Raw genomic sequence first — 17,251 nt, forward strand, 5'->3', positions numbered from 1 at the left:
TTTGATAGGCAGATTTTCCTTGTTGGAAATATTTCTCTAACTTTGAGTATGCCTCATCTTCTACATATTTAGATGTGGACAAATAACCCCAGTCTGCATACACTTAAATCTTTTGGGAACAAGAAACATAAATCATGCCAAATTTATTGCCAAGAAAGACTATCTAACTAAGGAACTTTACATTCCTAAACAGACAAAACAATGTAGAAGTGTCTTTTTCAGAAACTCCCAAAACTTTCAAAAAAGCAACAGAAATACACAGGTGTATGTGAAAAAAAATCCTATTTATCCAACTGCTGCCCAGACAGTTATCTTTAAGTGCGCTGGTCCATGCAGACAGGAAAATTGTACACTGCTGTTGCACCTATGAAGAAGCTACAGACCCAGACCTGCAGCCAATGCCTGCAGCCACAGGTACCCCCAGGAACCCCTTCCACATCCCCACACTGATCCCATGCTGTTCCCACCTGTTCATTGGTCATTGCTAAATTCTGCTCCACTTTCAGCACCTCAGCGTCCCTCTGCTCCATTTCAAAAGCCTGAAGCAGGGTTCTTGCTCTTATCTTGGGCCAAGCCAAGCTGCTGTCCACCTGGGAGAAGCAGCAGTGCAACTCCTGCCTCATTCTAAGCATCTCTTCTTCTGAGAGTGACAGAGGTAAACTTAGAAGTTGCCTGTTTAAAAAAAAAACACAAGAGCCTTTTGATGTTTAGTGATTTAGGCAATATTGCATAAAATATAAGAGACATGCACACAAACACTTTACTCAGGAGTGATCATCCTTTTTTGGTCTATTTCATATATCAGTTAGTGATACCACACACAGCAATGAACTGCTCAGCATGTACAAAATGCTCTTGAGGATACCTTAAATTTTGCATATAGAGCTTCCTGGACTGTAAACTTCATTTTCAAAGTCAAACAGCTTTTGAATATTTTAAAAATAAATTAATATTTTTAGCACATTTCCTATGCATAGAATCATTCCACTTCTTCAGACAATACAATCCCTGAACTTCAGCTGAAATCAAGATAAAAGTTTCCCATAAAGCCTCCCTGTGCTGTTTCCCAGCACTTAGCAGCCATAGCTACTGAGAAAGAAAAAATAAAATCTCTCTCTATTATAAATGCATATGCCATCTCTTCGATCAACAGATAACAATGGTTGCAGCTGTTAATTGTAAAAGGTACTTTGCAGTCTGAAAAACACAATGTATTTTAAGAGTAATTTGAATTACCCAAAGTTCCCATTTTGCAGAAATAAAGTTCTCAACACAGACCTCTAAGGAACTGATCATCGGGTCAAGACGAAGTTGACTTAAAAATAAAGCATGCTCAGTTCTGATTAACCACAGACTACATTCATCTTCTTACCTTGTGTATCTTATTTCCTTAAGAATATTTCACAAAAAAACTTATACTTTTATTTGTTTGGAAATTTCTTTTATTCCACAAAAAAATGTTTGTATTTAAAATATGAACAGCATGTTTTTTAAAGAGGACTTTTCATTGAAAAAAGTATTATGCTGCATGTTTCATTAGTACTGATACTTTTATTTAATGTATACCAGGCCTATACTGCCTCATCATTTCACTAAAATATTTGAGTTTAGAAATTCTTTTTTCTTTCTACTGAATCAGCAAAGAACAGTTAAAAACTTCTAAAGCATGAGTTTTTTCCTTCAAAAAGCTGTTTACTTTAACACAAGACTACTCCAAACTACTCCAGATCATTTATAGCATACTTAACCATTTGTCATCTTGTCTTAAACTCATCAAAGAAAATCCATGCCATAAATCCACATACATATATATATATATATATATATAGAAAGAGAGAGATGAAATAAAATACAGCAAATAGAGTTTTGCTATATTTAAATAGGACTGTAAGCATTAACAATCTTCACAAATATTTTGGGCTAACCCATGGTCTCTTTAATAAGCAACAAAAATGAAAAGCTATCATTCAAAATAATGCTTTTTGAAAACCAGACAGGAGATGAGAACATGAACACGAGAGCTGGCATCTGTCATCAAAATACCATAACTGACAGACAATGGACTGGAAAAAGACCGTGACTGATTTTAAGGGGCTATTGATAGGACAGCTGTTGCTACATTTTTTGTATATATTTTCCTGCATTTTACTTAAAAAAAAACCCCAAAAAACAAACAGCTTACTGCTGCTTCAAATACTGATAGCATCTAACAAACAGGCAGGTTGGAACAGAGTTATTATGGAATTCTAAGTTAGAAACAGTTAAGTCCTGCTGGGTCATACAATCTACCTCCAAATTCTTGCAGGTCAGCTCTTGGCAATGTAAGTAAGAGATAGTTAAGACAAGCTAGAAAATGCATAAATATCTCACAGAAAAGTATTTAAAATGCTGAATAAAATACAAAGACCTTGAAATCAGAACCAAAACAATGGGAAAAAATGGAATTTTCTTCTTTAGCAAAGCAAATGCAATGGGTAAAGTTTCTTTTTATATTCCTGTTATATTTTTTATATTCCTTTTACAATATGTGGCAGGAAAACTTACTTTGTCTGGATAAAACTGCTCATACAAATCTATTTTGCTTTAAAGAAGAGGTATGAAGGAGAAACTTTTACCAGTGTCTTTTATTTTTTTTCTTCTTTTTTCTCCCTCCTTGTTCAATCTCTTATGCCTGGTACATTTCCTTCAGAGCCACACAGCTTATTATAGGTTTGCCTGTTCCACTTGCTTCCCCTAAAGCTGCAATTTTATTTTCCCATGTTCCCATGTCTCTAACAATGTCTCTTATTAAATAGACATTGTATAGGAAATGTAGTACTGCAAATATTCAGACACTCCAACAACCAGAGATAAATGTACTTGAAAGCTAAGAAGAAATGTTCACCAACATTCCCTGATCTCTCAGGGACCTTGCTGCCCACTGTGAGAGGCACAACCACTCCTGGCCACAGCCAAGGGCTCTCCCTGTGCAAGGTCTGCCAACTGTAGCAAGGCCACCACCTGCTTTCCCACCTCCCCAGGGTCACAACACTTCCAGGGGCCAGAACTCCTCTCTGCAGCACTGCCTGTGCCAGTATCTGCCTGGCTGGCTCAGGGCTTGGTGCCAGGGACACTGTCCACAGGCCAGAGCAGCCCATTCTGACACGTGGAGCCATGAGCTGGACAGACAGCTCATGTGTACTTAGGGACTACTTGTGCCAAAGCTTAAACCAAACCTGGTGAGTAAGGCTTGACTTGTGGCAGAAGGAATATATTCAGCCTGGACTTGGGTCCAATTAGGTCTGACATACTGATTGGCATTTCCAAAGTGTGGGAGCTCAAAGAAGATACTAACAATGAAAGATGTGTAAGTGACACCCTCCATGGAATGAATGGAAGTATAAAACCTTTATTCCACATTTTTAGCTTCAAGACTGCTGCTTCCTAAAATTTCCACTGCAGTGTTCACCCACTGGTACTGCATGGGCTGAGTGCTTTGAAAAAAAAAAAAAATTTCCTAAGTGCCCAACAGAGAACTGATCATTAGGAATTACAACTAGGTGTGAAAGTTCCCAGTTATCTTTTATTTGCCATAGTAACTAAGAAAAGTGTGCAGAGAGATACTTGCATGAATATTGACTGTTCCCAGCTCCTTATTTTCTTTTGTTCTGAGATGCCTGTTTCCAGCTCCTGGCTTAACTTCTGCCTGGTGAGCTGAAGCAGCTCTTCAGCAGCCATGCTCTTGTCATGTTCTTCCCTTTCAAGCTGTGCGTGTTTAACCATCATCTCTTTTTTGTGCTCCTCCACAGCTTCTAGCAGGAACAGCTTTGGCACATTGAGCTTGACCAGCTCTTGCACAAACACTCCACACTGAACACGTTTAAGCTCTTCAACAGCTTTCTCTGCTAGGCTAAATAGAAGCTCCTTCAGCTCTTCACTGGCCTCATTGTCAAGCTTTTCAGTAAGTTCTTCAATTTCAATGGTGTGATCACTCAGAAGATTTTTCCAGTGTCTCAGGTAGTGAGAGATCTCATCAGTAGTTTTGAAGGGGTCTCCAAGTGACAGCTGCTCCTTCTGATGCTCTTTCTGCTGATTCATTTACCAAAAGGAGGAACAAAGTTAAGAAAAAAGAACATCTTGAATTCTAGCTCCTTAAGTATGAATTTCATAGCAATGCAAAATTTCATACATTTGCTTTTCCATGTTCTTGAAACTGCTTCTCAGAGTTCAGAGGCTTACCCAGCCCTCAACAGATTGGCTTTGTGAGCACCTGGGAGGTCTGTGATAACTCTGACTATTGTTAGATACAAGAGATGTGATAATACAGACTGTTGCTAGATAAAAGAGTTAACACCTAAAAATTGCATCATCATGTGGTTTGACAGCTATCAATTACTGCATGACTAATACAGAATATGGGGGTACACAGTTTAAATCAATTGGCATTTATTTTCAATCCTGTCAGTGTTGACCTCTGTTGTAAGAACTAAATTTTATTTTTCAATTAATTGAATTTCTAATTCACGATAAGCCCTATGAAAATAAAAACATTGAAAATAATTACCTTTTGCAGCATTTCCTGCCTTCGCTTGGTAATGAGTTTCTGGCAAAGCTTCTGCTTTTCTTGTTTTAAATCATGATCAAATTTCTGTTTAACAAAATTAATTTCAGCCTCAGCTCGGTCCAGCAGGATTCCCAAATGACTTTCAGGTAGATGACCTGCTCTGTAATAACAGTGTTTGAAGCCTGTTATCCCAAATTCTTAAGAGCAAAAGGATATATGAGGCAATTAGCACCATAAAAAGGCTCAGCAAAATAGACACAAAGAACAATCTTTGTTTCTTTAGCAGTGATACCTGGGAGAATCAAACAAGGAAGGGGATACTCAAAGGACAATCTCAGAGATGAGCACAGAATTGAGGCAATTTGTGAAGGTGTATAAAAAGAAATAAGAAGAAGGATGGATGGACAGGAAGGACAGGCAAGTGCAAAACCAATTATAGATTGGTTTGTAATGTAAGTGATATTCAAATGAGACATTTTAAACCTTATGTATTATGCATATTTAATTTTTTCCATTTAATGCCCCTGGAATGCCATTTTATATGTCTTTTACAACTCCTTCGCCTTATTAAAAAGAAATCTCTCTCTAAAGTATGTAATCAAGTAAAAAGAAAAATTCTTTTTAATAGACAAAGCAATCATAGCCACAAAATACTTATATGCATACATTCTACTAATTTTACATCAGAAGAATTATAAAAATTCAAAATAATAAAAAAATCCAATTATCAGAAATAGCAAATTGTCAGTCATAAGCCCACAGGGCTTTCAAGTGGAAGTTCAACACTATGGTCCACCTCCAGTTGCTACAGTATTTAATGTCAAAGAGAAAACAAGATCTCAACTGTGCAGCAACAGTTAAGAAAAATCTCCACCTCCACAAACTCAAATTGAATTTCAGGACTGCTATTACATTTACACTACAAGTTCCCCAAATCCTTCTTATTCAACAGAATAATAAAAGAATATCTTAATTCAGACCAGGCTGTTGGATATTTGTGAGTTATAATTTCTATTAAGCACAGTGGACTTACAAAATGTGGTGTTGAAAAAGTCAACACGAAACATTGAATTGAAAACACCAATTCTTGACCTGAACCTGGATGTTATACAGATACCTTTTAATTTACCTATCCAGTCACCATTTTGTCTAAGATTACAGAGTTAGGACTCAGATGAATCCAGGGCTTTCAAGGTTTCATTCCAGTGTGATACCTGGTCCAATTAAAGTTGTATTTAAATGTGGTAAGCAAGCCCTTCTCCAGAAAGGAGAGTCTTATTTTGGTTTATTAGAATTTATTGCTACTGTGACAGCTTAATTCCAACCAAAATCCTCAAAACAAGAGCTAAAATAAAGCAGAAGATTATCAAATTAGATTACTTGCACCACTGCACTGTAACCAGGGTGGCCAGAACCCACAACTCACAACTCCAGGTCTTCTGCTCAAGCATCCACAACTATCTGAGCAAGCCATGAAACATCACTCCTATATAATGTATGTGCTGGATAGAAACTCAGATGTGCTTTATCACAGTTATGTCAACGAAACAGATCCTCCTTTTGCAGAGCTTTTTCAAAGTCTATCTATTGCATTTCTTTAATCTGCAAAGATGATTAAAATACCTTTTAGTATTTTGAGAGTAATCCACCAAGCATCATTCTTGGCCACGTAATTTCTGCCTTAACACTAACCAATGTTAAAATTCAGTGTTATGTTAAAACCTCCCTAACAGCACTAAGTTTTTTTTTGGTAACTAAGTACTCCCCCTCCTTTTTGACTCAAGCCAAGGCAAAATATAGGTGAATAAAGGTAATTAATTATGGTGAGGAAGTGAGGAAAGATAATAACCAAGATATTATTTTTAACACCTTCATCCTTTCTTGTACTGAGGACATAAACCCAGGCTTGCTGCATCCAATTAAAATCCCTGTCCAGAGCACTGAAAAGAGTCTGCAATAGAAAAAGATAGATGTGCTGGAACCACACAGCAAATGAAAGTTTAAGAAAAGTCATGCAACACAGAACCATAGGAAGATGATATATAGCTACCTATTTTTAGGATTAAAGAAAGGTCTACAGTGTTTCAGCTGGTTTATTTAGAGATCCAGCATTTCCACAGCTAAAACTGTAGGTGATACTGCAGTATCACACCACAGAAGCCTAGGTCTGTTTATGTGCCAACTTACATTAATCGGTGTTATGGTAATTCCTAAAAGGCTCAATCCTGGCAAGATACCTTCATTTCTGGTTTCATATAAATACAATATAAAAACAACTACTAGGAATAAAAAATGTCCTAGTCTCAAAGAACTCCAGAAAGAAATGCAAAACAAAAGGAGTTGAGAAAGGTAATGAGACAGTATAGACTGTATGATAAAACTGCCTGCTCTCAGCATACCAGAAATTTAATCACTGAAGAAATATGCAGGTACATATCTTTGAACAAGGTGAATTTTAATGATGGAGAATACTGTGGTAATGCCAAGGATGCTTAAAGAGAGACCCTCCCAAAGTGAGCACCAAGGAAGGTACAGAGGTGAAGTGTGTGGACAACAGCAGCCGTATCACAGGTCAGTCAGAGAGAGACCTTGACTTCTCTGTACTGAATGAAAGCCAGCAAATTAAGGAGCAAATACAGAGTGAGAGCACTGAAGAGAAAAGTAGGACTTTGTATTTGATGTTACAGGGAACCAGTGTTCCGGAATGCCAGACCCCAGTAAAGGAAAATTATTTCATGAAAGCTAGAAAAGGAACAGGAGCATCACTAAAGCAAAAGGGAGATCGATTCAGCTGTACAGGCCTGAATGTACATGGAGGTTGACTCACATCACTACAGACAAACTACAGAGAGAGAACTTGCATGACTCTGCCCATGCTACTCCAGCTACATCAGGATTTCACCTGCAGAACTGGCACCTTGCTGTTTTCCAGATCACAATTCATGTAAATAATTCAGGGCAATAAATGCACCCCCAATATAGCAGAGTGCTATAAGCAGAGAAGGTTTTAAGAGATTATTAGAAAACTTCATACTGATTCACTACTGACAAATGTCCAGCCAAGACATTACTGGAAAACTACTTTCTATGGACAAAGTCCACGTAAATGGTGATTATTAAGAAGAACGAGACGAGCATAAGGTGCTTGCTTTAATCTTTTGAACACTTTAGGAACACAATACACAGAAAATCCTTGAGGTCTTAAAAAATTTAAGTTTTGGGAGAAATTTATAAAGGAGCTTGCAACTGTTTGTATCTAATGAGTCAGAAGAATTGAATTCAATTTTTAAGAGACTGAAGAAGAAAGATATTTCTTGTGAACAAGAAGATACTGGCAAAAGAATAACACAATGTTTTACCAATGTTATAGTTTATAACCATCAAGAACCTTGTGCCTCTGTTGATAGCAAGAACAACCCAAGATAAACACTGCCTCAAGTATTGCTCTTTTGCCCATTATTCTTCAAGAAAAAAACAAGAGCCTATGTACCCATCCCTCAAATCCATAATTACAGATTATATTTTAAATTCTCCTTTCTTGCTTTTTGGCACTGCAGTCCAGACTTGATTTTTCAAAAGACACAGAATATTCAAAAACTAATCCAGACAAATGGCACATTTTATTTAAATACAGCTTGAAAACTCTGGCTGCTCTATTTAATTTAAGATGTTCACAGCCCTCCATAGAACTGGTTTGGGTTTATTTTTCTTTTTATAACATTCATTTCTAGCCCCACAGAATCCTTTTCATGTTAATTTGAAATTGCCTTGCTATTTGATAAATTTTAAACATACTATTAAAGCTTCATCTCAAAAAGACTTCTCCCCTCAATATGTACCTGCTGGTTTACCTGCATCTATCTGTGGTATATCTAATCTATATCTTTTCTCTCTTCTCCATTTGAGTTTTGTATTTCAGAATTCCATTTATAACAGTAAGTTTAAGGTACTCTATTAAAAAGCTGGACAAAATAAATTAAGACAGACCTGTACCTATATTTAGCAAGCAGATTCAGTGGTAAAGTGAAAAATAAGAGGATACTACAGTTACAAATTTAAGTACCGTTCAGATTGGACTGCTGCTCAAATTTTAATGCTCCAATTTGTAAACACTTCCAAAATCACTTTCTAGTTAGAAACTGAAATACAAGCCTATGTTATGTAATTATTAATTTCTTATGAGTTATACTAGGCTATTTCAGTTTGCCATAGAAAATAAACTGAGATACTACATTCTGGAGTTTTACAATCACACCATCTAAAGAATGAATTATAAAAGTTTGGCCAACATTTGTCTGAGAGGAACTACTGAGGCAGCAGGTGGGGGAAGTTACAGGAAAATAACTAGTTCTAGGCCCAGAAAGCCAAATGGGATTGCTTCTATACAAATGCTATCTCTAATTATTGGCACGTGTCCTTTGTCCACAGACAACAAACCAATGCATACTCTGAAAGTTCAATATGATAATGCTAGAAAAATTTATTTTTCATCTTCGTAATAACACTTTCTGCTTTTGGAAGTTTGGGGGTTTTTGGAAGGTTTTTTAAAATGTTTAATACATTTTTGGGGATGAGATCCATGAGGTCTTCAATTAACTAACACTATGCCTTTCCTTTCTGTTTAATAGATGATTTGTTTTGTGACTGTTAGGTACAATAATAGGCATTAAACAATTGGTGAAACTAATTTTTCAAGCTCAAGAAGTTGCATTTGTTCACTGCAATGGTCACACAGTGAGATTCTCACTAAGGCTGTTCACGTAACCACATCATCTCTGAAAACATCTCAGACCTTACAATACAATTCCAAAGAGAGGCATGAACTGATGGAAAGGAACTCTCTGTGGAAGACATGTCTGAATTATATTCCCTATTCCAGGACCTCTTTGTCTTTGAGGCACACAGCTGCAGACCTTAGCAAAACAGTGCAAGACTACTGGAAGAAGCTCTCTCCAACCAATGGATCTGGGAGCTAAACTCAGGGTGATTCAAGCTAAACTTTGGGTATGATTCCAATGAGGCAGATCACAGGACAATCAAAAAGAAAAGCAAGGAAGATACCTAAACACTCTGATAAATTATTTTGTCACATCAACAGATGCAATCTTTGATGGCTTTTAATAGACTTCCTGCTTCCTAATATTAAATTATTTTTAAATTAAGTTAACATTATGGAATAAAAAACACACCATAAGGATGAGTGTTCATCTAGTTCTCTTAATGCACATTTCACATATTGTCAGTGACTGACATCAATACAGACATCTCAAATATACAAATAAAGCTGCATGCACAGGACCAACAGCAGCAGTGCTAGATTGTTTTCCTAAAACACTAACATGTTTTGCTGCCCTGGCAGACTCCTCACTAATCTCTCCAAAAGCCAAACTAACACAGTTCCCTGGGTGGCAGCACAATGTCTCCCTCAGTGCTCCTCACAGCCACACAATTCTAAATAACTACATCTCTGTGTGTCTGCAGAGTCACCATTTCTACCCCTCTACCTTGATTCTGAGCATTCTATCTCAGAGTACTCAGTCAGCCTGGGTCTGGTATGATATCCCAAATAAATTGTGTGTACTACAACAGTCTGTTTCCAAGTCTACTTTTTACTTCCCTGACGTCAACCTTATAATTCTCTGCAACAGGTGTATTCCTACTAGTCAAAATCCTCCAGTTAAATTATTTATAATTAATCTACTTTCTTTAGAAATATTCATGATTTCCAGCTCAAAAAGAGAAACTATATGTCCAGCTCCTCAAACACATTCAATCACAAATGAATCAAAATAGTTCTTTTCTGTTAAATCCAGATATCTGTGCACAAAGCATGTAGACAAATGGTCTTCACTAGTACATGTTGCAATGGACTCTGGCATGAGTTTTCACATGACTGATATTTACACAAATTATGGATGTATAAAGAAATTGAGAATCTTACATCAGTCTGGTTCCCACTGAACTCAGAATTACAACCAGGTACTACATATGTTTCCAGCAATTCATCCTGTGCTGTACGAAGTGGACACAGACAACAAAACCTCACCTTAGCACCTGCTGGGATTTAACTAACAAAGTCAATCAGTCACAAAATATTTTCTTAGAATCAACTAAAATATAACATTTTTATGCAACTCTCCTGCTAGATAACACAGAAAAAACACTTTTGAAGAGTCTGTTGTCTGCAAGATAACATAGGCAAATGGCTGACGAGGAAAGACTTGAGTGCTTTACCTTTCTGTCTTGTTAATGAGACTCGATATCTGGGCTGCTGTGGCATTTATAAGAGCAGAGACACGAGAATCCCTTGACTGTACTTTACTTATAAGATATTCTCTGTAAGAAAATCTTTTACTCAGGTGATATTTCTTGCAAGCTTGCAAAAAATCCATTAGCTCTTCAATGTCACCCTACAGGAAAGAATGCAAACAAATGTGAACATTTAATTAGAGGTAATGCTAATTTCAGCTAACACCTGTGAGTGTCAGAGCAGATTTGTTCATTAATAGGGTAAAGTTTAAAAATTCCTACAAGTGTGAAATAATAAGCTTGTATCAACTTAACTCTAATTATCATATCAAATTATTATGGTTATTTCAACAAAACAAAATAAATTATGTTCAGAATTCTTAGCCTGATACCCTCAATGCTGTGTGTAGTTTCCTGAGCAGTTAGTGCACATCCTGAGTGCCCTGAGTTAACAGGTCATTTGATCAGATATTGACAATTACATACACATACAACCCTACCAGTGCTAGCAGAACTGTTCTTTATGATGTACAGTATGATTACTTAAAGGGTCACATCTTCAAAGGTGTCTGTAAGTTGGCTTCAAAGCCAACTCTTCCATGTATGCTGAGTATAGCATAGGGAAAGCCAAGCCCACTGCACACAGGCTGGCTTAGAAGCTCCCCCTTCCAACAGTGGCAAACAGGAAGGGTTTAGATACCCACAGGTGGGTCTGGGCAGAGATCAGAGTTAGGCAGGCAGTGCTCTATAGCAGACATTCTGCTAGCATAAATAGCCAAGACAAGGTTTGCTGGTTACAGGACCCATATCTGAGCAGCCAAAACATAGTCAAACCTTTTTTCACTTGATCTACCTCTTTGACCAGGCTCCTTAACTATCTTCTGCACAAGGCGCTTGCTGCAGCTCCCTCTGACAGTGGCCCACGTGTAGCTTCTGTATACAAGGTTGTGCATCAGGTTTTAGGAGTGGGCCTTACATGCTCTAACACCTACTTTCCAGTGTTGCTTTTTAACCTCCCCTCCCCCAAACCTGCAGGAGCACAACAATCAAACTCTTCCTCAAGAAGCAGCCAGTAAGAAAAACTCCCAGAACTTTTGGAATTCAGAGCACTAACTTTCAACACAATGGAGGAAAAACCAAACAAAAAAAGCAAACCATCAGGAAACAACTCAAGCTATTCTGTTGCAAGAGGCTTAAAATGTAACTGAAAGCAAAACTTAAGTCCTGAACATACATGATATCAGCACCCCTCAATCATATAACCTGAAAATACTGAACCCCTCTAAGTACATAATCAAGTACTTCAGACACATCACAATTTCAGGAATCTTCATATTTGGATTGAGGAGCTCAGTACATCTTCTGAAGTATATAAGAGCACTTGATGCCTAGGGGGTTTTGAACATATGCATATATCTCAATATACAGTTGTGTAGATGTCTAGATGTGCATAATGAATGCATTATAATTTTTTAAAATACTTTCTACAAAAGCTCATTATGAAAGTGATAACATTAATCCTGAAACATTTCTTGAAAGTTACTGCAGGCTTGTATTCTGTCTTTAGGTTAGGAATAGATATGTCATTCTATTACCTGTACTTTAGAGTAACCTTCCACTAATGTTTTAGCTGCTTCCACCTTCAGTTCTCCCTTTGAAGTGGCACTTGTTATTTGTGTAAAAAAGATAGTATGGAGCTCCTTTCTTTGGGTAACAGCCAGCTCTCTATAAGCCTTTGCAAAATATTCCTCCTGCTTTACAAAAAGGAACCTCTTCAGGCAGTCCTGCTCCAGCCTGTGAAGTTTGTCCAGAAGACTTCTGTATTCTATAGCAGGCTGCAGAAAAGAAAGAAATAAATGCATCAGAAATGATTTTCAGAATTCAACATATTTTAAAGTATCATTGCTACTAGCTCCTATAAATTTTATAAATACTTTAGTTACTTTCATTTCAGGTTTATGTGAAGACTAATATTGAATCAATGTACACTTTGTATAGTTTTCACCTGTTTGGATGGCAGAGTTGTACAGTTGCCAGTTTCTAATCTAGATAACACTTCCAAGGCATAATAAAGTCCTTTTAAAATTCACAAGTCTTATATAACATAAATGATATAAAATGCCATGAAATTCAACACAAAGACTATATATTAATTGTTTAGGTTTCATCAATCCTGAAATCCTATTAAAATTAAACAGACTCAGACTCATATAATGCATACCAGTTAAATAATAATAACCATAATTTTAAAAACAACATACATTAGGAAAAAAACCCTATTCTACTAAAAATCTTGAGAAGTTTTTTGTTATTGGTGACCTACTTTAACCATCAATTTCTACAAATTAATCCAAGAGCATTGTTTTAGATTTACATCTACAACCATGGAGTAGAATTAAATGGCAATTACTTTAAAAGCTTCTTTGCCAGAAATATTTCCTCTTAGTTCTCCAGTAAGACTTACATATTCATAGTTTTAACCTCAGATGGCATAAAGTCATTATAGAATCAAAACATACATGTCCCACAGAGCAAAGAATGCTTCTTATGCCAGCAGAGCTACCTAACAGTCACAATGTCAGTCTTGTTCTAAATTTCATGCCAATTATCTTGAGGAGAGCTGCCCTCTGCACTTCACTTCTCTTTCCCAAGAGACACACTGCAGGCAACAAATAATTAATCAAAAAGGAATAGAAATTCAGTGTCTTGGCTGAGAAGGGGAGGAGGTTACTGCTCTAGTTGTTTTCCACTGCCATCCCTTGGGTGTCAGTACACCTGCTGCCCAGGAGAATGGCTGTGAGCCAGCCCTCACACTCCAGAATGCCCTTCTGCACCACGTACTGTGGCAAGTATAAAATCAGGTCCTTCTACAGACAGAAAAGTCAACAGCAACAGCAATGACAGGATATGGTAAATGGATCAGGACAGGTACTGGACTGGCCTTAATTGTTTGCTTGACTCCTACTATTCAGGATTTTCAGTACAAATCAGACTGACTCAACACCAATATATTACAAAGCAAAGCCACTTTGCTGAGAGTATATTTAGTGTGGGTTCACACACTGAGTTTAAGTCAGGCCCCTCTCTCTGCAAAGGCTGGACTTATCTCAGTGAGGTCTAGGCTCCTTCTATATCCAACGGGCGAAAGTCTCCAGCAGAGTACAGTTCACCTCATCCTTAAGAAGGTGTCCACAAGTATCTCTTCCTTCCCACCTCTTGTGTCTCTAGCACCTCTAGGTGCTAGTTCAGGATAGGCATATCCTACAGGTATGGAAAGCTACACAGAGTCACAATTTAAAATCCACCTGGAAGCATCAAAGAAATTCTAGTGGCTCACTAGCCTTGTGCCATTAATTTTCTCTATGCAACAGCCTGACAAAACAAAGTACTTCCTGAGAGCCTCAACATACTGGAGTACTTTTAATGGATCACATTCAGCAAAAAAAAAACTCGTGTCAAAAATTTAATCATGAATTGTCATAAAAGACCTAAAGAATTATGGGTATGTAATATGCAAATACCACTTGTGGTCCAGAAGCAAAGCCCCACCAGTAAGTAACAAACTGCACTATTTGCTCCCACCCTCTTAACAAACATGCAACATCAACTTGGGACATTTTGGCATTTTAAGCTTTCAGAGATGAAATATTCAAAACTTATCAGAATCCTTCCAAGCCACACTTTATTATTAAAAATAATAATAAAGAAAAAGGGTGGGGGGAAATCAGTTTTATTGTAAACATTCAATATACTCACAAAAATACATGGAAGACTGGAGCATTGTAAGGAATCATACTCTAACTTCAGTTATTTATTTATTATAAAGAGGCTATTTCCAAGAGAAGTCCACTCCTCACTCTGTCTAAAATACAGATTGTTCTGCTTGCCTTCACTCATTTCAGAGGGAAATCAGCCCTTGGTTGTGCTTATATTCTAATTTTCTTCAAAAATAGAACATAAATATTGGAAGCTTTTTACCTAGGCTGTAAGATTTATGATGAGGGAGTTTGTTCTGCTCTGAATATGCAAAATACTTCATACAGTGTCTGAAATCTCAAAAGTGCTGCAGTAAAACACAGTAAATAAAAATACACCACTTTGCAATAGTATAAGTGATTATTAAAAAAAACCCAAAACAAACAGGGTAATGACAACCTTTTGTCTTCAGATGCCACAGACTGTCTCCAGAAAAATTCCTTTTCTGGTGAATTAAACAAAATTTCTTCATATCAACTACCCTGATTATGACATCTGAATTTCTGAACACATTTTTTTGTAGATCTTTACTCTTTTAGGAGGATAACTAAGCTGTTCTAGTCTAAAAGAGAAACCATCTCCATAAATCTACATGGGATGCAAAATATCTTGGCTTAAAACCAGATGTACCTTTTCATTAATTTTCTTCATTAATTCCTCAGCCTCTTCATTTGCAGCTCGTGCTTTTTGGCATTGAGCCTCCATTGTCTTCCTAGTTTCTAGATTACATTCAGCTGTTAAAGCCACCATCTTCCTTTCATACTCCTCTTGAATCTCTTCCTCCATTGCAAGAAACTGCTTTTTGAAAACTGAACTTATCTTCTTCTCCACATGAGGAACGAGGCTGTGATTTAAGACCATGTTCTTCAACATCATAGCAATCACTTCTTTACAGATCTGAGTTCGACTGGCCTCCAGATCAGCATCTGCCCGTGTCAGGCTGGCAACCTCCAAACTGTGCAAAGGTAATCAGCATTGTTAGAAATATCAGATTATGGGAAATTTCTGTCAGAAAACAAGATCAGTGTATCTAGAGCATTCAATCTCTAGATTGCATCTAGATTCACTCAATACTGGGTAATGAAATGGCAGTCACAGATGTGCAGGAATATCACAGTATATGAGTTTATTAATCATGATAGTAATCATTCATTAAACAACAGGGTGAGTCAACTTCTACTACAGCAACTTTAATGAAGTAGATCCACACTTCCATTTCCATTTCAGAGAGAAAAAGAAAAATCTTTTCTTTCCTAATACTCAAAACACTCCCTCAGATAAAAGCCAATAAAAATATCTGACACATCCCTCCCCCCCAAAAAAACCTCAACCCGCTATCTCTGTTGGGAAGCAGATCAAATGGGCACCTAAATAGACTATACATTTTACTGACTTTGTAAAATAGTTCTACACTCACTGACCCATCTAGATTGACACATCACTGTTTCATATTCTTGGCTGGTGTACTCCCTTCTCGGCAAGGAAGAGGGGACAGTTTCAAGTTTATGCTAATACAAATAAAATAGCTGGTACCCGTCTCTCATGAACATTAATAGAGTTCTAGAAAAGAGATTAAAACCAGATGGAAATACAAGAGCTTTTAGAAAATGCAATATGTCATGTTGCATATAAATACATCCTCATTTATCTGTAGAGTTAAATTGGAATTATAAATTACATGAATACACAACACTGTATATTTCTGTGTGTGGCCCACGTATACATAAATTTCTTTATGACTTAAAAAACATACTTTTAGGAGCTTAAACCCATTCATTTTTTTTTGCTTATGCTAAATTATTGGTCTAATTTTTCTACAGAAAAATCTCAGAATAAATTTCAAATCCTTAGCAAAGATCTCGGTAAGAAAATATCTTGGTAATAAAAATTGCAAGAGTGGAATGATATTGCATTCAGAATTGTATAAATGAAGACATGCAGATCTAGAAACACTTTTCTTTATTGTCAAACTTTCCTTATCAAAGCAAGTAAAGTTTAATTAAAAGTAAACTACTGACATATCATCATTGCCTCCCTGACAGCACAAGAGATGTATTCTCTCCATCTTGAAATTGATGGGACGGAATTGTTTTCTTACAATGACTCAAATACCTGAAGTACTTGGGAGACTAGCTTTGGAATGTAATCATCTACCACACTCTGATTTTCTGTTGCAATTTCCCAATACCACAGAAACACAATGGTGATGGCTGTCCTCATCATGGCAATCTGCTGCAGGGCTGGCTGGTTGGCTGCAGCTGCTAAACCTCCTCCATTTTACCCCCTCTTCATTATATACACGAACCCCTCTTCCTTATATATAGAAATTCCTTCAATTGAAGTACCATGAGCCTGAAACATTTCTCACAGTAATCTGAAGATCCTGTAGGAGCTAATATTTGCTATAATATCCCCAAGGCACCATTAGCATCCAGCTTCTCTGTCCTATCTACAGATGAACACTGCAGCTGGAGGTACACAGCTTTCTTGGTAACATTTCACCTACATTCATACATTCAGGAGCCTTCCTTATTCCAGGACAGAGGGCAGGTGATGGCAGGATCAAGGTAACAGGATGCTGAAGCAACACAGCAGATACAGATGTCTGTTTTCTCTTAAGTCATTTTGCTTACAGTTTCAGGACTTTTGCTGACACACCCAGCTATTATCAAGCTGTTTTTGACAACTTGAAAAAAAGAGTTG

The 17,251-nt window shown here is 37.0% G+C and overlaps 1 protein-coding gene across 9 annotated transcripts in view; it reads right to left on the minus strand.

Moving 5' to 3' along the window:
* The window catches only part of EVC2 (EvC ciliary complex subunit 2), a 66,441-nt gene that overhangs the window by 17,591 nt on the left and 31,599 nt on the right, over window positions 1-17,251 (minus strand). For 7 of the 9 annotated variants that reach the window (XM_064418680.1, XM_064418678.1, XM_064418676.1 and 4 more), the window contains 6 exons: window positions 15,179-15,503; window positions 12,388-12,627; window positions 10,778-10,953; window positions 4,544-4,703; window positions 3,608-4,068; window positions 468-672 (listed from right to left, as the gene is read on the minus strand). In XM_064418680.1, the coding sequence (XP_064274750.1) occupies window positions 468-672; window positions 3,608-4,068; window positions 4,544-4,703; window positions 10,778-10,953; window positions 12,388-12,627; window positions 15,179-15,503 (1,567 nt within the window). The remainder of the gene's footprint in view (window positions 1-467; window positions 673-3,607; window positions 4,069-4,543; window positions 4,704-10,777; window positions 10,954-12,387; window positions 12,628-15,178; window positions 15,504-17,251) is intronic. The other 2 variants (XM_064418679.1, XM_064418677.1) reach the window with 1 other exon arrangement.

The sequence above is a fragment of the Passer domesticus genome, chromosome 4 (assembly GCF_036417665.1).
Source record: "Passer domesticus isolate bPasDom1 chromosome 4, bPasDom1.hap1, whole genome shotgun sequence".
NCBI classification, from domain to species: domain Eukaryota; kingdom Metazoa; phylum Chordata; class Aves; order Passeriformes; family Passeridae; genus Passer; species Passer domesticus.